The 25,074-nt window shown below is 28.8% G+C and overlaps 5 protein-coding genes across 7 annotated transcripts; 1 reads left to right on the top strand and 4 right to left on the bottom strand.

Annotated features, from left to right (window-relative positions):
• Positions 1–1,787: 1,787 nt before the first annotated feature.
• LOC111031745 (116 kDa U5 small nuclear ribonucleoprotein component) lies at positions 1,788–7,170 on the bottom strand. The gene is made up of 13 exons (XM_022311816.1): positions 6,857–7,170; positions 6,571–6,797; positions 6,219–6,502; positions 6,030–6,154; positions 5,841–5,965; positions 4,981–5,527; positions 4,561–4,921; positions 4,320–4,499; positions 4,071–4,248; positions 3,806–3,977; positions 3,097–3,208; positions 2,728–3,026; positions 1,788–2,071 (listed from the first exon to the last, which is right to left on the bottom strand). Exons 1-13 carry the CDS (start codon positions 6,968–6,970, stop codon positions 1,868–1,870), a joined length of 2,928 nt encoding a protein of 975 aa, XP_022167508.1. The 5' UTR covers positions 6,971–7,170; the 3' UTR covers positions 1,788–1,867.
• Positions 7,171–7,287: 117 nt separating this feature from the next.
• LOC111031748 (cellular tumor antigen p53-like) lies at positions 7,288–25,066 on the top strand. 3 transcript variants are annotated; one of them, XM_022311819.1, is made up of 8 exons: positions 7,288–7,645; positions 20,948–21,018; positions 21,388–21,523; positions 22,697–22,852; positions 22,919–23,117; positions 24,187–24,406; positions 24,478–24,736; positions 24,799–25,066. In XM_022311819.1, the coding sequence occupies exons 2-8, from the start codon at positions 20,948–20,950 to the stop codon at positions 24,946–24,948; spliced, it is 1,191 nt and encodes a 396-aa protein (XP_022167511.1). In that variant the 5' UTR covers positions 7,288–7,645; the 3' UTR covers positions 24,949–25,066. The 3 variants fall into 3 exon arrangements, with proteins under 3 accessions (XP_022167511.1, XP_022167513.1, XP_022167512.1); XM_022311820.1 differs by lacking the exon at positions 7,288–7,645 and adding an exon at positions 15,579–15,664 and having other exon boundaries at positions 24,799–24,948; XM_022311821.1 differs by lacking the exon at positions 20,948–21,018 and having other exon boundaries at positions 7,289–7,645.
• On the bottom strand, positions 10,917–13,172 carry LOC111031747 (zinc finger MYM-type protein 1-like). The gene is made up of 2 exons (XM_022311818.1): positions 11,390–13,172; positions 10,917–11,307 (listed from the first exon to the last, which is right to left on the bottom strand). The coding sequence occupies exons 1-2, from the start codon at positions 12,573–12,575 to the stop codon at positions 11,114–11,116; spliced, it is 1,380 nt and encodes a 459-aa protein (XP_022167510.1). The 5' UTR covers positions 12,576–13,172; the 3' UTR covers positions 10,917–11,113.
• On the bottom strand, positions 13,844–15,496 carry LOC111031750 (piggyBac transposable element-derived protein 3-like). The gene is made up of 2 exons (XM_022311822.1): positions 15,421–15,496; positions 13,844–15,346 (listed from the first exon to the last, which is right to left on the bottom strand). The coding sequence occupies exon 2, from the start codon at positions 14,978–14,980 to the stop codon at positions 13,859–13,861; it is 1,122 nt and encodes a 373-aa protein (XP_022167514.1). The 5' UTR covers positions 14,981–15,346; positions 15,421–15,496; the 3' UTR covers positions 13,844–13,858.
• LOC111031746 lies at positions 15,671–17,953 on the bottom strand. Its single transcript, XM_022311817.1, has 4 exons — positions 17,517–17,953; positions 17,303–17,460; positions 16,041–17,238; positions 15,671–15,982 (listed from the first exon to the last, which is right to left on the bottom strand). Exons 1-4 carry the CDS (start codon positions 17,791–17,793, stop codon positions 15,693–15,695), a joined length of 1,923 nt encoding a protein of 640 aa, XP_022167509.1. The 5' UTR covers positions 17,794–17,953; the 3' UTR covers positions 15,671–15,692.
• Positions 25,067–25,074: the final 8 nt, after the last annotated feature.

The following is a 25,074-nucleotide window of genomic DNA, read 5'->3' as shown; positions in this document are numbered from 1 at the left end:
GATAGCCACCTACTTCAAACAATTTTGATATTTTAAAATATCATAAAAAATTAACTACTTAACTTCGATAAATGTTTTTACAATCAATAGTTTTCTAAAAACCAGATTGACAAATTGGCTATAATGAATTTGTTGAAAAAGATTTTATTTTTTATTTTCAATATTAATCTTTATTATGTTTATGGTGTACATATTATGTTATATTGTTCAAAAATGATATTTGACAATAAATTGCTTTTTTGTAGGTAGCTACTAGGTACCTACTATGTTTTATAGATACCTTTATAATTATTAAATAAGTAATAAGTTAATTGGTTGGTTATTAATTACTACAATAATTAAATGTGTATATCAGCTATTGTGTTCAATAAAGTTTATTTTAGCATAGGTCACAGCAATAATTCAACTTACCGTATAACTAATTGTAAAATCAATTACTTTAAAAGCTATACATACAAGTAGGCACTTAGTAATAGGCATAGCCTAACCAACGGTCTGTTACAGACCATTTAAACTCAGAATCGTTTTTTTTGTGTGCAATGATTTATCATTGAATTCAAATTTAACACATATATAATTTACTTCTCAATGACAAGGTATACTCGATTGTCTCGAAACCTTCCCAATTTCCACTTTTTTTGACTTCCTTAATTACCATAAGTACTTATCAAAAAAAGTACTGGATTTTTTTTACTTTTGATCCTCTTTATACCAACTATATACACATTCCTATAGTCCAATGGAAGGTTAGAAAGATATGTTGCAGTTGAAGATTCATGCATTTTAACCATAAAAGGTGATGACGGATACAAAAAAATCACCCACTAGATTTGTACATATTTTGTGTAGTTAAGAAGGATAGTTGAGCATACCTAGTAAACCAATAAACTAGTTATTATAGCCATGTATAGACTAACACCTGAAAAATATGTTTGAGGTAGGTTAAGGTGAGAGCTTCAATATCTCTTTTACACAACTGGACTGCATGGAGTATAAAATAAAAAAGCGTATAGATATGCACTGAAGCCATTGAGCACAACGCTATATTATAAACCACAAGTCTATACTCTGTTCAAAATGAGATCGGACCTCAACGGCTGAGTTGTGTGCATGGGCGTGGCTTTGTTCCGTGGCAGCGCCCGACATGCTGCTGTAGTGGGGAATGTCTGACCATCGCGGAACGAAAACTGGTTGCCGTCGAGGTCTGATCTCATTTTGAACAGACTATTATAAGTTGTCACCATATATGATATATACCTTGGATTTTTGAAATAATGAGTTGGATAAGACCGTTTGTCTTCAAGCAATCAAAATATATTAACTGAACTACAAATTCCAGATATATACCCAAATCTTCTTTGAGCCACTAACATCAAGACAAATATATATTCACCAACAAATATTTCTTGACCAGCATACATAATATTAATATGCTTAATATTTTACTGGTGTTTATTAAAATGTTTATTTAAATATTTATAGGCAACTTTTCAATTACAAGCTAAAATTTAAATGTATGAGTATAGATTATATTGACATATGAATAGAAGTTAAATACAAATATAAGTCATAAAACCAAATAAGATATTTATATACATAGAATGGTAGGCGTAGCATTTTTTGAATGGAATGGTTGCAGCCATTAAAAGTTGTGTATGTATGTACGGTATGATATAATTATTATCAAAAGTATAAATTTGATAAAAATATTTTTTTTGTATTTAATTAGAAATTATTACATTAAAAAAATTAACAACTTCTTGTTCTTAATATAAAATCATTAAAAATAATGCTTATGGGTTTTTATTTTACATATGTTAATATAAACAGTAAAGAAAAAGTATAATTTTATCTTAACTAGAATTTATTACATAGGGTAATTAAGAGAGACATCTTGTCTGGCCAATTCTAATAACATAGGATCATCAAAGAATTTGTTTATGGAAACATCCTCACTTAGTCCTTTTCTTCTACGTGTTTTCACCATAAATTCTCGAGCAAGATGTGTAGCAGGTTGTGGTTCTAAAGGTTTGATAACTATACTTTTATCAAGTGGATCACCGGGAACAATCTAAAATATAGTTAAATATTTAATTAGGACTAATGAGTTATTATATGATTTATTTTGATTCATTATTATGAAACATCAGTAGCAGGTTATGAATAATTTTGCACAGTTAAGTGGATATTAAATAATACAATTCCAGATAGAATACAGATATCATTTGTTGGGCAGTTATTTTACTTCACTAACCTTTCCATCATTTTTAAATGTAGTAATATTTTATAATTATAAAATTCATTGTTTCTAGTTTTAATCTGTAATTTTCCAATATTTTAATGGGAACTACTCAAGATATACTATTATACTTGTATATAAATATTTTCACTTTATTTCAAATCAATGTGATATTTTCACAAATTTGAGTAGCCTCAGAAAATTTTTTTTATTACCTTATACACGACTAGTATGAGAATATTCTATAAGTAACACATTGTTAATTAACCATTAGTTGACAGTATGTGACATGTGTTGTCTTAAAATGTACGTAAAAATTTTAATAATTGCAGATTGAAAAGCTTTTATTTCATAACTAATTTCTTGTTATAAGTTAAGTTATATGATATATATTATATAGTTCATGATAATAACTTATTATGAAGAATCATGGGAATTGTGTATGTTTTATATATAACAATTTCAAATTCATAACACAATTTACTAACCTGCCAATGATGGAATACAGACAAACAAAACGCTTGTCCTTGAGTATGAGTACGTAAATCAGTTTCAAAACCAAACGAATCAATAGCAGGAATAAAAGCTTTGATGGTATAAAGTGGTGACCCTGGAACAGGAGCATCTTGAGTTACATGTCCTCTTCTTTTAGCCAACACAGTATAAACAGCAGAAACACAATCTGCTGGAGCTTGGACTTCAACATACAGATATGGTTCCATCAAACGAGGTGTTGCCATAAGAAATGCTGAATAGGCTACTCTACGAGCAGTAGGAATAATTTGACCTGAAATTTATCGTTATTTTAATATACTATAAGATATTAGATTATACATAGTTCAACTATTAGTAATAACCTCCTCCTCTATGTAACGGTTCAGGGGCAATGACTGCGTCTAATATTTTAAATTTAACATTACGAATTGGTTCTTCACACAATGGTCCCTCTCTAGTGCCCCATTGAAAACCCTAAAATCAAACAAAAATATTTAAATTTTAAAACAGTTCGAAACTAAAATAAATTATAAAATACAGAAAATATAAATAATTTTAAGGCGGAAATGGAAGTTATCAGTTAGTCTGTAATGATCTTTTTGATAAAATACTTAAGCCATAACTTTTACGAACTCCTTATTGAGACAAAAGTAAAAATTGTTTGGTCAGTATGAGGCATACACGCCAGGTTCAATTGTCTTATAAAAATATAAGCTAGGCTGAAATAGTTGACAACAGTGGTGGTTTAAGCAGGATATATTTGAATCATGTGATTTACAAAAATATTAATGGGTGGGTGGTCGTCCTATGGTTGGAAAAGTTAGTTTGACACTTTTTAAAGGTTATTTTACCATTAACAAACAACTTATGAATTCCTTATTTTGAGAGTAGTGATAAAATGTTTATGGCTGGCGGTGTAAAAATATTAAATGTGTCAAGGAAAAAAAGTTCAAGCCACCACTAGCTGACAATCAGTATTAATGGTTTCTTGGTTTATAATAATAATAACTATTTAACAAATAAAATATTAATAAATAATAATGATAATTAATAAAAAGGTAAATAACGTACTTGAACAATAGAATCCCTAATAGACCTAAGTATATTTTTGTCAACTTCAGATGGCAGAGTATCGTCTACAAGAATATTAGGGCCAGTAGTATCTGGGCCAAATGCCCATATGGAACGAGCTGCAAGTAAATCCCAATCATATTTAGATTGGAAAAATTCACCAATTTTTTTCCTTAAATAGTAAAACATTTATAGTTAAATTATGTATAAAATCATTCCTGAAAACATATTTTCATTCTATTAAAAATAAATTGTTGAGTATTACTTGTCCCATGAAATGTCAACCACTTGGTTTTCAATATCTTCAGCAAGACCTTTTTCTAATGGTTCTGCAATCATTGTTATCTTATTACGTTTGTTTGGAGTTTCAGCAAAACATTTTAATGACGATGTATCAACAACAGTTTCACAAAAAGCAACAACTGGATCCGCCACTTTTATATCTTCAATAATTATAAAACTTTAGTACTAATTACTTACTACTTAGGTAAACTGTAATGCTAGTTATATTTACCAATTTCTGAATACATTTTTCTTAGATCGTGCATAACACAATCTAAGTATAATTCACCAGTGCCGAGTATAACATGTTCACCAGATTCTTCAACTCGAGTAATAAGGAGAGGATAAGACTTATTGACTTTCCTCAAACCATCCAACATTTTGGGTAGTTCAGATGGATTTACAGGTTCGACTATAATTTTTTTTTTTTTATTACATTTGCAAAATATTAATTTCAGCATATTTTTTTTTACCTGCAATTTTTATAACAGACTGGGTGTTGAATTTTAATGGCCTGAATATGTATAAATCGTCTGTTGTTATTAAGTCAGTTATTGTTGCAGTTTTAACAATTGGTTGATCAATACCTTCAATTAACACCCAATTACCAGCTGGTACTCTATTCACTTCAACTTTATATCTAGCTTCATGTACCCATAACCGTCCAATTGTCATTACCCTAGAATCTTCTTCATCAACCAAGGAATAATTTTCACCTAAGACTCTTACTTCTTGTCCAGCGTGCAACGTTCCACTCATTACTCTAGCTAATACTTGGAAGAAAGTACAATCATCTGTAGGATACATTTTAGTACTGTGCACCATTAAACGACCCTAAAATAAAATATGAAATGTAAAACATAAAATAACATTATATCTTAGAAAAAACTTACATCTGGATTACAATCAAGCATATCCTTAGCTAGTTCAGTATCTTGAGGACCTGTATAAATTGTATCTATTTTGTTTTTAGCATTTTCTGCTGGTGAAGGTATATGATTAACACACATGTCCACAAAACCACTGAGATCATTTAAGAAGCGTCCACAGACGAGGCGTAATAATGGTCGTATATTAATATTCATTTCTCGTTTTGTTAGTTTAATTCCAAGTTCATCCAAAACATCAGGGAGCGTAGTGTCTACATCACCAATTACTTGAGCAAATAATTTGTATAACGGTTCTAAAATGAACTCAACAAAACTTCTTTGAGCACTGTTATGTGGAGATTTTTTGGAGAATTTTCTAGTTTTGGGATTAAAGTAAACATCACCCCATAAAACTTTAGAAAAATTGTCAACTTTAATATTTGGATAATAATTGGCATAAAGTTTAGCAAAAGACTTGAGTGTGAAACAAACAGCATATTGAGCTGATGCGAAACAAACATTTCCAATAATTGGTGAAACAATACGAGATGGATCATTCTGCGAATGCAAACTGTAAAATAAATGAATAATTAGAGCATAGCAATTTGAAAGAGAAAATAGTTCAATATAAGCATATATAATATAGTCCGTTCCACAAAAGAAAAAACTCATGTCGGCTATAGCACTGAGGCTAAATTTCCTCCATTAAGGGTAAGTTACAATATACACGTTGCCAACTACCCGTCAAATAATTGATGATCATAACGGAAAAAGCGCAAGTGGAAGAAGGTCTGCAAAGAGAACATAAAAAGAAGATTCTTCTCTTGTGTAACGGAGCATAGTTAGATATCTGGTAGATAGTATAGCCAGATATTGGTTTATACCTTAACAGAGAATTTACTTCATCAATTATATGCTTAATTTTGTAGTATGCATCTTGAGGAGGAAGTTTAAGCTCCAACATAAGTCTGTCAATTTTATTTACACAAATAGTAATTGCTAATTTCTCCTGAAATGTTTAAAAAAAATTTATAACATTCTCTACAAACATAAGCACGTAATTCTGTACAAACTTGTATAGCGTGTTTAATCAGACGTTCTGTATTTAACATTACACCTTCTGCAGCATCAACAAATATTACAGCCCCATCACAAATTCTTAGGGCAGCTGTTACTTCATCAGAAAAATTAACATGACCTAGTGAACACCAAAGTTAAATTTATGAATGAATAAAATATTTTCAATTTAAAAGCAATATTACCAGGTGTATCAAAAATGTTCATTAAATATGATTTAGAATTAACATCAGGTAAAACCAATGTCACAGGAGTGGCTTTAATGCTAACACCTCTTTGACGTTCAGTCATTAAAGTATCTGTATAACGCATCAAATCAGCATCTGCTGAATCTAAATTTAACTGCCCCAAGTCTGGATGAGTTTGACGGACTAAGCAATCTACCAAACTAGTTTTGCCATGGTGAAGATGTCCAACTAATGCAACATTACGCACTAACCCGGCAACGTCCATTAAATCAGCCAAGTACCTAGTTACAACATAGCATGTAATTTAATTTATTTATATATCATAGGTACTAAAACAAACAAAATTTACTCCATATTATATGTCGTGTTTGGTAAATGTTGTTCTTTGATTTGGAAATTATGTTGTTTAACAGGAGCAACCAATGGTACTGTTAATGGTAGTTCATCCTCTTCTTGGACTAATGTTTCCACGTCAGGCCCATACACTTCAACAGCACTCGGATAATACCGTTTATCTTCATGTAAAACAACGCTCATACCCGGTTCTTCTGGTCCATCTTCACTCTCCTCAATCATCTACAAAAACAATATAACATTAGTAATAAGTATTGCATCTATTAAATGTATTCACTTACATCAATGTCCTGAGGTTCTGGATCAGGAGTTGGCGGCTGTTCTTCTTCCTCTTCGTCAGATTCCAATTCTGGTCCAATGTAATTACCGAATTCATCGTAAAGATCAGAATCCATTTTATGAATTCAACAACTCAATTTGTACTGTAAAAATCTACCGGATTATTTATTCAATTTTTTTCTATTATAATAATTAATAATTATTAGACATAACTAATAACTTTTAAAATTATCATCAACAAATCGAATAACGTTTATAAACGAACAAATTCTGAAATTCTCACATAATGAACATAACCTTCAAATATCAATATTATGTTTTTAATTTTAATAAACAAATCGTTATCAGTTGGTATATTTAATCAATGGTTACTTTCGCGGTATATATTCTGAGGTTATACACCTTATATATTATTATTATCATAGAATAATAATAAATAAATACAAAATATATTATCTATTCTTTTTTTGTTATGCTACCCGGTACACATGTTCCGATGTTCGTCCAAGTCTCAAGGTGCCCACTGTGCACTGTGCAGTGTACATTGTTGCTGTGTGCCTGTACTGCAGTAGTGCAGTATACGCTGCTGTCTATTCACTAAACGGGTTACAGGTGCAATCTTCGGTGGATTACTTACTGGTGCCTGTGATAAGTTTGTCTTAGTGAGAATAACTGTATGGTCATTCAATTTTGAATTAATTGTGTTAATTATATGAGCACATCTTCATATAATATTATACTGTAGGTGTTCAAATTTCAACCTGAATACAATTTACATTTACGATTTAACGGTAAGGAAATTATGCTTGTTTTCATTTTTGTTGTGTATTATGAGTTATGACATAACTAATATGTCTTTGTTTTTATTTACTCAATTGTGTTTTTTTTTAAATTATTGCACTTTTAATAAACCTTTTTAGCAGTTAAAAGAATGCACAAGTAGTTTTGGCATAATTCTAGTTTAGCCACCTCTCGTTCTTTTAGAGTTTTTTTTCCATAATATGTGTCTTAGGGTGTTGTATAAGAATGTAAAAAAAAAGTCGGATGGACTTTGTTTTTAAAGAACATATTTTTCGTAACACTTTTAAAAAAAAAAGTATTTAGAATTGATTGTTTTAAATGTGTAGTTTTTAACGCTCAAAAATTGCTGAGTAGATAATTAGGTACTCAATTTAGTTTAAACAGTCCGAGCGAATTTAACAACTAGCACGTGAGTGACCTGGCCACGTATCATAGTAAAATATCTCATTAATTCATCATAGTGAATACCCCGAGCATTGTTTGCAATATTTTAAATTTAAACATATTTCCATTTTTGACATTAACTCACTTAAGTTATCCAGAATTTTTTTTATAATCATAATGAGTTAAAAAGTATGGTGCAACAAAAAAAATTGCGGAATCCATTATTTTGGACGTTATAGCCTTCCATAGTTTGCGATTTTACTTTTTAGGGGCTACCCCTCCCTCTCTTTCTAAGTTGGCTACTTAAGCTTTGAGGGCTGAGCCCCTATCCAACTCAAGGTCTGAAGGGTCTTGAGTTGGGCAACTTTGGTCGGTAGGTGAAGGAAGGTCCCTCGAGTTTGGCAACCGGAACTTTGTAGATGGAAGGGCGCCATTTAAATATGGTGATGTACTTTAAGTCATTCAAATATGTAGAAAAAAAATCAAAATCTGTTATAGGTGCTGTGCGTCGTAGTACAGTGTTGTGCACAGACGTATAATGTATAAAACTTCAAAAGTTAGTAAGTTAGTTAAGTTTTGATTTTACCAATCTATTGAGCTTTAAATACCCCACATTTTGGTAAACAAAAATTTAAAAATATTTAATTCTAAGTATTTTATTGTTTTTAATACATTACGAAAAAAATTTACTTTTGAAGTTTTTCTCAGATAACTTCAAAACAAAGTCTGTCCGACCTTTTTTTCTTTATTTCTTATCAAACATCCTAAAACACATATTTTGAGAAATAAAACCCAAAAAATTCAATAGGTTGCTAAACTAGAATTGTTCCGTGGTCTTAGCTATAGAGTACAATTGCATTTTTAGTGTTCACAACTACCTAGCACTATTTGTAATTTGTATTAATTTGTGACTTATGTTTGATGAATTGGCTAGTTCAGTGAACATTATCAGACAGATAATTTTACTATGAATGTAAAAATATGATTTGTTCATTAAATAAAATGAATATAAGTATAGGGTGTACAGCATCTTTAAACAATTGTTTTCTTTATTTAAATTTGTTAGTTCAATTACACTGTTCTTTGTTGTGATATTTTGGCTTTTGGTTATTCAAATTTCAGACAAAAATTAATGAAAGCTCAAATTTTAAGAATTAAAATGTTAAGTTATGTGATAACCTTAATTGGTATGGGTCGAGGTATGGGTATGGTATTTTTCATAGTCTATTTTGTTATAATTTGTTTCATTTAATGATGAACTATAATTATGTCCATAATTAAAATATTGATAAATTAAACACTTACAACAAACCACAGAATATGTTGCTACCTTTTGGTTCTATCATAGGCAATTACACTATAACTATATTAAAACAAAGAATATAATCAAGAACTGCTGAACCTTAACTTTGCTATTTATGTAAGACGGAGACAACACTGAACACATGTGGGTGAAACATCGTCTTAACTTTGCACTATTATCATAGTATACTTAATACTTATCATATATATTTTTTATACCTTTTGAGAATGTGCTTAAAGTATAAATTACAAACAAATTATCCTTTTTTTTGAGATGTACTGTTTGAGCTGGTTTATATATTATATTCCACATTTAACAATTCATTTTTGTAACTAGTTATCTACTTCAGTAGAGTTGTTGATTTATTTCTTTAGGAGACAAAGAGATTGATCTATAGATAACCTTAATTACTGGTTCTGTTGAATTACCTCTGCAAATCTCAAAAGGTTGCTATAAATTATTGAAATCTGTAAATAATATATAAAATAGTTTATTATTTATATATGATAAATATAAAAATATTCAAAATATTATTAGTTAGTAAGTAAGCAGTTATTACTTTCTACATAGTAAAAAATAACTGTACCATAATTTATTGAAGATGTCAGTAAATTATTTGTTTTCTCTCTCTGAGACACACAACATAGCAAAATGTGCATTCAGCAAAATCAACCTTATGCTTTAAAATTAGACTTGACCTATTATAAACTTTTTAATTAAATAATTAAGTTAAAATCATTATCTGAGTTTGTATATTTGTGCGCTTTATTACAATATTTTAATTTTTACATAAGTTACGAGTATGTAAAATATCATAAAAAAAGTCAACACAATGATAGTATCTTATGATATAATCAATTCACTGTAATATTAAAGCTAACAATACAAAGTTGATTCTACTCAACATTAAATTTCAATGTTGGAAATCAGAAAATGGGTCAGAGATAAAAACTGATTGGGCACTGACATCATATTAATAGGCAATAGCTTAATATAATGTTTCTTAATTCTGACTGAAAAATTACTTGTTACTATGTTATGAATAACACTTAAGACTTTTTCAAATTTATTATTGTAATATTCCTCTACAGTGGCGGACTGGGGAGGATCCGGCCCAGTGGGAAAGTAGAATTAGTGGCCCGACATTTCCCCCATGGGCGTTCGCCTCACAGGGGGGATTTGAGTGATTGGGAGATGGATCCCTCCGTGGATTTTTTTTTTTGGGGGAGGGAGGGGGGAGGTAATCCAGTTTCCTGTCCAACTGATTATATTTAGTAAAAATAATCAAATAAATAAATATAATCATTAATCAAAATATTTTTTGTGACTCGTTATCATTTTCCACAATTTTTGTTTAATATTGTATTAAATGTAGTATCAGATTAAATAAAACTAAATAAATTTTATTTAATCTGTGGTAGTATCTCATTTTTAATTAATTTTCATATCCCCCCAATATAAAAATGTCTTCATAAAAATCATAATATAATTCATAATAATCAATATGAATTATAATTTTTAAGATAACTTAACTTATAATAGGTACCTACCTACTAACAATTTTATTATGAACATTTTTTTTTTTTTAAATCAATTTATTACATCATTTTATTATTAATTACATGAAAATTACAAAGAACATTTTACTCATAACACTAGAACTAGCTTTTAAATAATCAATGACCTTTGTTATTTCTATGTCATTTAATAACTGTTTTTCTACACTCATGATTAAAAGTGCTTCCAAATTCTCTTGGCACATATTAGCTCTTTATCTTGTTTTAACCAACTTTAATTTGCTAAATGTTCTTTCACAGTTGACTTCGGTGACTGATAATGTGAGAAAAAACTCATAAGAAGCACATAATACACTATATGCAGAGACATGCATGTTTAAGTTGTATAAAAGTTTATATACACATTGCAAGCAATTGTTTGTATCATGAATGGTGGTTTTATTTTTACCTGAAATCATATTATATAATATTCAAACAAAACATTTTAAATTACACTTATGTAAGTAAATCGGTAGTATAATTTTACTTACAAGGAAATGCTGTATTCTCATACATATTCTCTTCATTGTCATCTGTATTTTCATCTGATTCAGTGTCAAGCTGATGGTATATTTGTTTAGTTTTCTCTATTGTAGACATGTTTATCTTTGGATAAACTTTAGAAAAGTTTTTAAGTTCTAAACAAAGTTGTATGTGTTCTAAATTTGCTAAATTTGCCAAATGTTTTAATGCAGTATTTGGCATTTGTTCAATTAGTTTAAAATTTTTAGGTAATAAGTACTGAACATCTGCTATCAATTTATTGTTGTCAGTAAAACGTTCATTTAAACTTATAGTTATCTGGTCAATTATTGTTTGATATGTATCTACTCTAAACTTGTCTAGTGGTAATTCTGGTGATTCATCTTCGCATATTTCATCATACATTCTCTTTTTTCTGCTTTTCCTTGTAACAGGAAACGTACTTGAAACTAATATATCATCAGGAAGATTCATACTACTAAGTAAATCATTCATATTATTCGAAAAATTTATAGATTTGTTTAAAATACAGTCAAAACTTAGCCGTCCAATTTCTTGTTTTATAGAATCTATCATACCCCAGGCTGATAATAAATCCATACCTTTTGTCTGAAGGTAACGAGAAGTTGGTCCAACAATTTTAAAGATATTCATAAATATATGAGCCGTAAGAATTATTTTAAAGTTACATAAATTATGTAATAAAGAAGATGCTTCAAAACAAACTTTAGGTTCAAAGTTACTAGAAATGGAAATATGATATAGAGCACAAATAATTATTGGAAAAAGACACTGATCTCCATCAAATATCCAATACAACGCTTTTTCTCGAGACCACCATCGTGTATTATTTTCCCCTATTTTTTGAAGTTTTTTTAATTTATTTGAACCCAAACTTGAATTAATTTCTTGTAACCAAACAAGCATACGTTTATATGATTCACTAAAAAATGTTGATAATCGATTCAAAAATCCAAATAAATTCTTAGCTTCCAAACTTTTACAAGTATCACATATGCATAAATTGAGTACATGACTGTAACACCATATATAAATGGCTTTTGGGTTTTCTTGGTTTTTAATTTTGGATTGTAGACCAGAGTACTCCCCTCTCATGTTTGCTGCTCCATCAAATGATTCACCAATGATATTGTTGAACTTAATCGAATGTTCAGAAAAAAGTTGTTTTAACATATTATAATAGCCATTTCCAGAAGAATCTACCACTTTTAATAAGGCAAATAGCCTTTCTTTTACTTCTCCTTCATAAATATACCGGATGCACACTGCTGCCTGATCTACAACACTAACATCTTGTGTACTATCAATCTGCAAACTAAAATGTTGTTCACCTAATTCCAATTTAATTTTATCTCTTATTGACTTCACAATAGATAGAATAACTTTATTTACTGTATTTTTAGACAGTAAAGTTACAAGTGAACCCCTGCCACAAGAAACCAATGATTTCTTTTCCAAATTTGCTTTTCTGCGTTTGCTGTTTTCTATGGCAGTATTCAAATGTTTGTACAGTGTAGCATCTCGTTTAGCCGTAAACTGTACCAACTCCAAAAAATTTCCTTTATTTAGATTGTCTTCATCATTCCATTTGTATAAGCTTTCAGAATTTTTAGAACCTCTTAATGGTAAATTTTGACGACCAAGTAATTTTATAATTTCAAATATCTCGTTTATAACATGGATATTTTCTAGAATTTGATTTTTCTTTAACCCTTCACTGCATGATTTTTTATAAAGTAATAAAAAAAATGTTTTTTAATAGATTAAAACCTGTAGAATCCATTAAAATTATTAAAAAAATTTAGTTATAAATTGTAAGTACTCAATTTGACTCAATTTTGAAAAATGCATGTATGCACTTCCATGCATTATCGGCAAACAATAATAATTACGTCTCAAATTTTAAAATGCATGTATGCACTTCTATGCATCATTGATATATTATGTAAAATCAGTATTTATTGATATAAAGCAACTATAAAATAAAATTATAAATACATGATCATATTTTTTGAATATAAATTAATTTTTTAAAAAAATGTCTGAAAATAATAAAAAATAATAAAAATTTAATTTAGTTATGTATAATGAAATAAGTCGAAACAATTTCTTTCTGTATTACAACATAAAAAAACATCGCATTTAGTGCACTTAGCGAATGACTGAAATTTACATTTTGGTATTTTACATACGCGTCGAATTTTCTCAAATTTTATTCTGTGTTGATGCCCATCCAAACGTATTTGAGTTGATGGAATTGTTGCAGTTGGTGTCCTTTTTTTTCTTTTTTCAAGCTCCTCCAGCATTTGCTTTTCCAACGATTCCTTTGTTTTTCTGCCTTTTTTTTTAATTTCCATTTCTGTTTGACAAAGTTCAACAGCTAACTGCTCTCGAAATTGAGCTAGTTTCATTGGTTTTCTTGTAACTTTTTTGTACAGCATCCACGTGTTTACAATCTACATATCAACCAAATGGTAAAAAATTTTCATATACCATTTCTTAGACCTCATTATTATTCTATAGCGCCCAATCATAGAATCCATGAGGTCAACCCCACCCATTTGTTTATTGTAAACTTCAATGATTTTTGGCCTAGGTACATTAACGGTGGTCTTTTTTTTTTTGTCAAATCTACTCACTACATTTTTTTCGAGTTCGCCTACAAAAGTTGAGGACACGTGTACTATCTTGTTGTCTCTCCATGCAACAGCTGAAATAGGGACATCTTCAACCACTGTGAAACACTCTTCAGAATATCCACGATCTTTTTTCATCAATATACAATCATCTGTCAAACAGACGTTTGGAAAACGATTACGTCTAAATGTGCCAACTGTGTGAATGCCTTTTTTTTCTAGATATATCATCACTGGTAATGAGGTATAGTAATTATCAAAAAATAACTTATGGTGCACGTTTTCCGGTATTATTCTAGTCATTCTCACAACAGTGTTGCCTGTAGCTCCAAAATCTGGTTCACCGTGTATAATTCGTTCGTCTTCCTTATTTTCATTTCCCGTGTAAATTTCAAAGTTATAACCGTAGCCAGAAACACCACATAAAACAAATAATTTGTAACCCCATTTATGAGGTTTCAGTGGGAGATACTGTTTGAGATATGATACAGCTTTAGTTGGACACAATTGCTCATCTAATGATAAGTTTTCTTCGATAGGTACAGAGCCAAACTTTATGTTAAGTGTGTCAATGAGTGGGCGAACTTTAAAAATCCTGTCACGATTTGGATTATCTTTAGGTAAATCTAAAGTATTGTCGTTAAAATGAATATTTCGCCTAATATTTTCAAACACATTTACACTCATGCAATTTCTTATTATTTTATTATGAGTATTTTCTGACCAATATGACCTCGTATTTGGTAGATGGACGATTGACATCATTGTAATTATGCCCAAAAAATGTCGTACGTCGTTTATCGTTATTTTATTTGGTTTTTCAGGATTTTGTTGAGTACTATAAAGCGTAGACTGTTCGGCAATATGTGCTAATAATTTATTATCAAAAAAATAACAAAAAAATTCTCTTGGTGATGTCATTTCTTTTATTTCGTCAGGCATTGGTTTTTCCCCAACAAATTTTATAAACTCGGGATTCTGTGAAAAATTTCCTTTTCTCCAAATCGGGTCCAACTTTTTTATTTTTGGTATATTTTTTGTTTTAGGAGTATTAGAAGCAAGTAGTTTTCTTGTGGATCTACGGTTTTTACTAATAGGTATTTGTGAAACAAATGACGAAGCTGGTGAAACAGATCCTGTTGGCAAAGATTGTAAATCTGATGGGATTTGAATTACAATGGGGGACTGTGACGTTGAACCACTGAAATTAATTATATTATCTTCAGAAAGATACACGGGATAATTCAGTATATTATCAGCATTGTCTACAGCTTCATTTAAAATGCGGTCGTCATTTTCAAATAATTCCTAATTATAAAATAAAAAAATCCTAAATATAATAAAATACTAACACCTCTTGAAAATAAAAATAAGTAACTTACGGGCAATTCAAAATTTTCGTCATCACTTAGACCAATATCAGCAAACTCATCATCGCTTTCAATAGGTATACTTAAAATTCGTNGTAGATTTGTTCATCTGAATCGACAGCTATATCCCGCTTTCCATTTTTAGTTTTTGTTTCTGTTTTTTTAGCCAATGCTCTACCAGTTTTAAGCCGTTTAGGAAGGCCGATTGTTGTCATAATTGCGCTTTTTGGCCGACCACAAGTTCTGATTTTACCAGGTAGTATTATTGATTCAATACCTAAACATTAAAATTTTTTTTTATTTAAATCCACAACGTCATTATCTAGTATTATTGATTTTACTATTATAGAATAATTACCCTGACTGTTACAATTTTCTGAATCTACAGTTTCAACAGCATCCGTAATATCATTCTCTATAGTTATAATATTGTCTTCAACAGCATCCATAATATCATTCTCTATAGTTATAGTTTTGTCTTCAACAGCATCCATAATATCATTCTTTATAGTTATAGTTTTGTCTTCAACAGCATCCATAATATTGTTCTCCACAGTATTTACATCATCTACATCTATACAGTAATTTATTTATGAATATTGAATATATATTAAATAACATCGCATAATTACCTAACATTTGAACTGATATTTCATGCCCTTTCAACCAATTATTATAAATAAACTCAAGCTGTTGTATTTTTCTATGGAAATGTACATTTGATGTTTGAGAAATTAGTTCAGCGATCTTTGCTCCTACCATTGATGCTTTCCGGAACTTTTCATGAGTAGATGGGATTTTTTTTTTCTTTCTGTGTAATGTTGTAACTGTAGTATCGCTATCAGTGGGAACAATCTCAACATTTTTAAAAACTCTTTGATTTTTATAGTAATAATCTCTGGTCCATCTTGTATCACATAAACTTAGGTCATATAATGGTTTGTTCTGAAGTTGTCTAGTGTGAAATATATGTTTACATGTCAATCGCATTGATTTATAAAAGAGACAACTACATGAAACCTCTGTTGTGTTGTCTAGAACATAGGTTCCAGCAGAACTTTCAAATTGGTTTTTCAAAAAATTGTAAGCATAAGTCGTTAAAAAACTATGATACTGCCGTAGCTCTGGAATATCATTCATTTTAGTGGGCCGCCTTTGAACCAATTTCACTGCATTCCTATCCCGTTCTAGTCGCACACAGCTCAAAACAATAAAAAGTTTTTCAACAAAATCTTCCAGTGTGGAAAATGTAGATATTACCGATTTAAGTTTGCCATTAAAACTTTCTAATCGGTTATTCGTCTTGTTCATGAAATTTCCGGTGTTAAATGTCATGCCCATCACCCATTCCTGTCTTATATTGTGCCAATTTTTATTATAATAATTAATGATTGATTCAGGTGCTATGGATTGAAGGTGGGTGTATATCGTATCATATTCTTCTTCGGATTTGCAGTATGTTAATTCTTGAAATATCAGTTTCACATCATCCCTTTCTTTGGGAGTTATATTTCTTTTTTCACATGTTATTTCCCGATTGAAGGTCCGTAATGTGTGAAATAAGCATATTGTTAATGAAGAATTTGGAAATACTTGCCTTATTACCTTTCTCTCCTTCATATCTTTGTCGGTTACATATACGCGAGTTTGAATTGATATTGGGTTGTTCTTTTTGAATGTTTCAAAAAACCAACGCAAAGTTGACTCTTCCTCATTTACCAACAGTCCAATCGCTGCAATTTCACTGTTCCCGTTGCCATCCTCAGTCATTAAAACATAAACGGGAAGCCTCAGATCAAGTAATTTGTACGTGGCATCTGCAAAAACTACCTGTACAAAAAAAAATTAAAAAAAGTATTTTTATAATTTGTTACTTTTATATAATATAATTTACCTCTGGAAATGAACTGAATGATTCTACCATAATCATATCTTGAATAAAAATACCGTTTAAATTATTGTCTTCGTCTATTGATACCTCTACAGTACAGTTGAATTTCCTCTTTAATTTAGTTACAACTTCGGTTAAATCATTTTTTGAACAATGATTTCCTACAAAAAAAACTAGAAATATCAAAAGCACTAAACTAAAATATTATTTTTCTTACCAGCTGTGGTACGGATGTTGGATAAATCCTTAAGTGTAACTATTTTACCGCTTTCTTTCATGATTTTATCTTGTATAAGTTTTTTGTTCGCCTTCATATCCATCAACTCTATAACTATGGCCTTGTTTTCCGGTGTGATCTTTCTCTGATTGGGAAGATGGCTGTACAATATTTTTGATATCTCGTGGTTATGAGTCTCGTTCATTTTAGTTATTTCTAACTGTTGTCCATTTGCTGAAGCTTTTAAATAAATAAAAGCTTCACAACATTGGCGCATTGTACTTAAACATTTGAATATAAATTTATTTATATATTTTATATATTGTAACTAGGTAATATAAAATGAAATATGTATAAATATGTATAAACTATAAGTGTACTTACGAGGTGACACGTTGGTCTAAAGTATTTTTTTTTTTTTTTTGGCATCCTCCATGCACNACATTATAAATATGTTTAAAGTTATTACAACCCTTAGAAAATATGGTAGCAGATGAACTAAAAGCAATACAAAATGGACAGTACATTGCTTTAAGCTCATTACCAATACAGAACACTGATAACCATTTCCGGGCAATTTTTTTATCATCTGGTGTTTTTCTAAAATATAGCTTTTCTAAATCTAGTCGAATATTACTGAAGTATGATGGTTGAATGGGATGTTGTTTGACAAAGTTTATCTTTTCAATAATTTCAGCATTTTTTTTTAGTTTGAATAATAATTCTTCGTTGGATGACAAATTATATTGTAGAGATTCAATTTCCTAAAATAATATTAACATGAATTTTGTTATAAAATCAATTAACTTAAAAATATAGATCTTTATGAGTCAGCATATTATATACATTCCTCATATGATACTATGACAGAATTAAAAAAAGTATTTTGAAGTGAATTCAAATATTTTAATCAGTCGTATAATGTGAACAAATTATGCATTACATATCAAAGGAATACATAAAAATGCAATATTATCATTATTATTTTAACACATTAATGTAATTTAAAATGTAGTTTTTTCTAAATCTATTTGTTCAATAGAGAATATTCAAACAATTGTAATAAAATAAAAAATCTTACCAATACACTCTCTGTAGCTGTTGTTTTTTGGTTGGTAGTTAAAGATGAATCTAAATCAATATTAATATCACCAGTTGAATCTTGTACAGTATGCTTTTTCTGTAGTGTAGCAGTAGAACGACTATCACACTAATATTTAAACAAAAATAATTAGCTAAATTAACTTATAATTATGTAGATAAATGAAGTTTTTTCTAGATTGATTTGTTCAAAAGAGAATATTCAAACAATTGTAATAAAATAAAAAATCTTACCAATACACTAGCAGTAGAACTATCACACTAACAAATTTAAACAAATCAAAATAGTAATATTTGAGTTGTGTATACTAATGTAAAATTTAAAAAATGTACATGGTATACATAATTATAAATCATAAATGTATAATATTCACAAAAGTAAAAATAAAAAATAATTACGGTTAATGGAAGAAATAACTACTTACTTCAGAGTTTACTGGAGATGATGTCTTATAAAAGATATTACTTATTTTTTTGCTGAATCAGCTAACAGTTTTTTATTTTTTTCTCTGGTTTTCTGTGCCCCACCTTTAACGTATTTCTTATTGTTGTCACTCATTTTAAATATACAAATTAAGTAAAGAAGAACACTATAAGTAACTAATTAAGTATGGTACAAATGTACAATACAAAGTCTGATTAGTCTTAGTTGTCGTCACTCGTTAGTTTAATGAAAACTGTAAGCTGTAATATCAGCTGTACTCTGTACACAAAAACACAGACATCAAATAGACCAATAGACGGACGTATCACGTAATAGGTATAACCCAACAGTTAGTTATTTTTAGATCTTATCGTTAACTTGCAAAATTATTTCACATAACTGTCATTAACTGATAACAGTACACCATACAGCACGACATGTCACGGACTATGTCGAAAATACATTTAGCAAACCAATATTAAAATATAAATATTGAATGTTTTTTATTTGTCATTGGCGTGGCGGCCACATAAAGCATGCGGCCCAGTGGGACATTTCCCACTGTCCCACCGGGCCAGTCCGCCACTGTTCCTCTATGTACACAAGATAATACCTATATTTTATGATAAAAGTACAAATACTGATAAATATCAGAATGTTGGGCTTTTACCTATTGATCTTGGTTTATACTAGAGTCTAGAATTATAAAATAACTCAGTCAAACTCCAAATAATTATTCTAGTTTGGACGTAAATTTGTATGAAAATGTTTTTTTTTAAATTTATTTAAAAATATAACTTTCTTAACACAAAATTTGAATTCACTACCAACAAATTCAATTTTAAAACTTTTATTTTTAAGCATCTAAGTCAATTTTTTCCTATTTATTAACACTTTATTTTGAACACATATTTTACATGTGCTGTACTGCCTGGTGTATCTATGTCCTACTTAATTTATAATGTTTTAATGTTACCTTTATTCTATGAATATTATAAATTTTATGAGTTACCTGAATGATTTATTGAATTTGATTTAGATATTATTGTTTATTACTTCACATCTTTTTTGTAACATCAATGACCATGCTATCCTTGCTTAAAACGTGTTTATAATATTCAAATCTACACAAATTTTTTTTTTAGAAATTGTTGTGGCTTTTTAGATAATTTATTAAGTTGTAGGGCACTTTTTACTTCTTTTTAACAGTTCAGAGAAAAATTATGAGTTTTTTATTTGTTAATAATAATAACAATTATAACAACCTATTATAATATTTTCCAAAAATTAGAAAAAAACAACAACTTTATTATTTTTAATACATGTTATATTTAAATATTGATATAACAACATAAGACCAACATAGATAATATTTTTACAATGGACTACATAAATGTTAATTTTAACTGCAATAACCCAGTTCTGACGGCAACTGTTGTAATTGCTTTTGTGATTTTACTAATTCAGTATCTACCTGTGTTATTAAAAGTTCATAATTTTTGGTGTTTTTTATAGGCATTTTTATAGTTTTTTTAAGGGAATCAACATTCAGGCCCATACTCATTAAGTATAATGTTATTGCTTCAATTGTCCGTTGAGCCATCCACTTTTATGAAGTTGTAAGATGGTCAAGTCTAAATGATCTATTAATTATTTTTTAAATAAAAGATAATACTAATTTAATATATTAATTCTATATGGTTAAGTTTAGTAATGCATTATTCACTACCTACAGGTTTTGTTAGTTTTATGTATGTTTATATTTTTTTAATCTTGTTCTTTTGTAAATGTATTCATAACTAAACTCTAATAATTATGTATTAAGTTTCTTATTTTATCTATTATTCTTCTAATATTCAAAAATTAAGTTAGTAAGCGATTTGTGTACACATATTTTTTGTATTAGATGGATGATACAAAATTTCTCAGCCTACCAGAAATGCAGAATTCTAATGAAGAAATGTTTAATTTTAATACGTAAGTATAAGCATGTTTTTGAATATTTTGCACTTTGCACGCTTTGCTTGATATTTGCTTTCCTGATTTAAATTTGATTTAGTGTGCAACATTATTTTTCTATTTTATAAATTCAAATATAATTTAACCACAGTGATTTAAATATAGAAAAAGATAAAACTATTGATGTGTTTCCGTTATTATATGAAGTTATGTTATGCATTATTTAATTTTTTAATGGTTTGACAAATATTTGCAAATTATTTAATGATTAAAATTAATGAAAATATCTTAACTAAAACACATTTTTTTTTAAACCAATAGGTAGTCTACAAGTTTGATAATTAAGGTTTATGTACATTATAATACACTTGATTTAATTTTTATTAGATGTAATGAGAGCTTAACACCACTGTTACAAAATCAGTCTGATGGAGTCTTTTTGAATCCAAATGATTTCAATGAATACTATTTTTCAATGCCGATGGAGAATGGAAGGATTGTGGATTTGAATCTTCCGCCAACGGTAACTTATATTGAGTTAGATATCTATGAGACTATGACAATTATTCAGATTAATATTATCTGTATAAATAATTTGAATAATTTTGTCATAATCTTATTGTAATATTGATTAAGGGCATTGCACTTCTACTATTTTGTCAAAAAGTATTCAATATGTATTTTTAATGAGTAAAATAAAAAAATTGGGGAAGTCGCTCTGTTGTTTTGGTCATGTCACGTTAAGTCTATTCTTTGAGTAGGTGGATATGGTAAAATTTATTTCAGTAATAAATCAATGCATACAAAAAATGATTTCAATAAAATAATCTTTTTTTTTTTTTAAATGTCGTTTATTTATGAAAATTTACAATCTATACAAAAATGGTACAATAAGTAAATGTGAATAATGATTAAAAGTGGCGATGAGGGGAGTACAATGAGTAGAAGTTTGATATTAGAAATTCCTACGTGGAAGGTAATTTAGGGAGAAATAGTAATATACATGATTAATGATTTAATGTGCGTTGAGAAGATCTCTGGGCCATTCACGTTTGAGGCATCTGGCTGGGTTGTCTGGAAGGGCATTGGTATGAAGTTGAGCTATGAGGGGGTTTGAGTGATGTTCCATATTGGAGTGCAGGTGAAGATAATCTTATGAAGAATCTTGTATTCAATTTTTAAGCTATATGTGTTATTTACTTAAAATATTTTCATAATTCTGACAAATTTTAGAAAGATTTGAACTTAAAAACATTCATAAAAAAACTGTTGCTTTGTATTTTTAATATTTTGTTAGTGCTGGGAAAAAAACATGATAAACCTGGAACATGATATTAAAATCCAAGTTTTTTTTACTACAAACCAACATTTTACTAAATGCACATTGAAATAAAACTATAAATCTAGAAAATATTTTTAAATAGAACAAAAAAAGAAAATCATTTGAAATATTTAAAATTTTTTAAAAATATTTAAAAATGGTGATTGTTCTTTATTTTTTTTTTTCTCCAATTGTTTTGATGAGTATGAAGAACTTTTTACTTTTGACAAACTGGGTTGATTTCCACCAAAAATCACTCAAATTGGCTGGTTGAAACATTTTTAGTTTTTACAACACTAAAAGATGCATACATTAATTTTCTCAAAATCTAAAATGTATTACAAATTTAATTATAGCATATTATTTATATTTTAGCCTGATGACGACCAAGAAAATCATGAAACATGTACAGCTGGTTCTGTAAAATCATCACCAACTGGTATTATACCCTGCCAGGATGAATTTGGTGGTAGCACTAATTTTGAAGTGTTGTTGGATTCCAGTTCCCAGTCATACCGTCAAAAATGGAATGTATGTATGATGTTAACATTATGAATTATGTAATAGTTCTAATTATTATAATTTTATTTCCTCTAGTATTCAGTTACACTGCAAAAACTTTTTATCGACATAAATAAAGTGCTTTTGTTAAATTTTAAATGTGATTATGACAAGATTGCCAATAATATGTTATTATTTGTACGTGCTATGCCTATGTATAGTTCAGCAGATTGGTTAAAAGAACCTGTTGATCGTTGTTTACAACATTTATCACCTATAGATCAGTTTAACAAAGGTAAATAATACAAAACATATTATGTTTCATAGTTTCAAGTAGATATAGGTTGTTAATTGTTATAGTTCAGAGATGGCAAACCTATGACACGTGTTTTACCCTCTTTTAATGACACCCTCAACTTGTTTTTTTTTATCATTCAAGCCATGGATGTAGGAATTTTTTAAGTTTAACAAGAGGGTCATCAAATTATTTGACATGTGGGTACTGAATGGTTTGTCATCCCTGTATAGGGAGTCAAGTGATTGAAAATTGAGGAGTTCAATTTCTTCCTTAAGTATTTAGAAAATTTTGTTAGTAAATAAATTAATGATTCAAAAACATAAATTAAATGCTCAATTGTTGACTGTTCAAACCCTGCTTTATGGTGTATTTCAGTGTTTATTGATGATTGTATATTACATGTTTTTATATTTATATATTATACAATAGATTCTGATTATGTCAAACGTCAATATCTCACCTTTTTTTTCTATACCCCTTGAGTTTTGATAGAGCAAAAGTTTAAAATATATATTATCAGGGTAATTTTTTAAGTATGCTCATTGTTCACCCTACTTTTATGCATATTATGTTCAAATACTTTTTGGTATTGTTTTAAATACTTCAAGACCATATTTTTGAATGCTTAAAAGAATATTATACCACTTAAAGATAATCCTGCGACAATACAAAGCTTCTGTATTTCAAGTATAAACCCCCCTTTTCATTTTAAATTATTCAGCAGAGATTTTTTGAGAATTTTGATGAATCTAAATCAAAATTCAAAGAAGTATTTATTGAGTAAAAGTGTTCTAAGGATAATATATCAATATAACAATTTGGCTTCAATAATTTTAAAATGTTAGTAATTACTAATAAATAATGGTCTATTAATATAAATAATTTGTAGAAGGTCCAGGTAATTAATACTATATCTAATATTAAATTGTGTTTATTTTTTTTGTAAAACCATTTTTATGATTATTATCCTTAGTATTAGAATTTTAATAACTCCGAAACTACCCATTAGAATTTTGATTTAGACACATTATTTAACATTTTGCTTATGTTGATTCGTTTTTTGTAGGTTTTACACATTTAGAACATGTAATACGTTGTGATAATGAAAGTACAACCTATCATACAGATCAAGTTAGTAAGCGTAAAAGTGTAGTTACACTTTTATCTAGACCTGAACATGGGTCAGATAGTACCAGATTATCCTATAGATTTGTATGCAAGACTTCTTGTATTAGTGGAATGCAACGTCGTCCTATAATTGTAATATTCACATTAGAAGATTACACGTATGTACTTTAAATCTTTGTAAATTATAACAAAATCTCAAAAAAATTATCAACAATTCTGTAATTTACAGTGGCCAAGTGCTTGGTCGTCGTGTACTTCCAGTAAAAATTTGTTCTTGTCCTAAAAGAGATATGGATCGCGAAGAAAAGGATACCCATTTACAAAAAAACACAGTTTTTCGTCGAAACAAGAAGTGTATCTCACAAGAAATACACCATAACAATAATCGCCATCATCATAGTAATACTGAACCACCACCAGCTAAGATAATTAAATTAGAGTCTTCAACCTCAACAGACAATATAACTAATAACGCATACATATTGCCAGTAAATACTTATAATTAATTCTTGATTTACATATCATCTAAAACTTTTCATTATTTTTTCAGTTAAATTATACAACCACAACAAAGGAACATTATAAAATAGTATTGGAAAGTATATACTCAGTAATTACTGGTGTGTCATCTCTTCACAATATCACAGATACACAACCATTACTCAAAGACTTAAAATCTAGGTTGGATAACCTAAACTGATTCTGGAGAATTATATTGTAAGCCTTAAACATTTTTTTAAGGCTTAATTTTTATATATTTTTATAAGGACTACATAAATTATATTTTTTTTTTAATTTTTGTGAATTATCTTACTGTAACTTTTTT

The sequence above is a fragment of the Myzus persicae genome, unplaced genomic scaffold (genome assembly GCF_001856785.1).
Source record: "Myzus persicae strain clone G006 unplaced genomic scaffold, MPER_G0061.0, whole genome shotgun sequence".
NCBI classification, from domain to species: domain Eukaryota; kingdom Metazoa; phylum Arthropoda; class Insecta; order Hemiptera; family Aphididae; genus Myzus; species Myzus persicae.
Note: the sequence above shows the minus strand (reverse complement) of the source record. Positions and strands in the feature narration are given on the sequence as shown.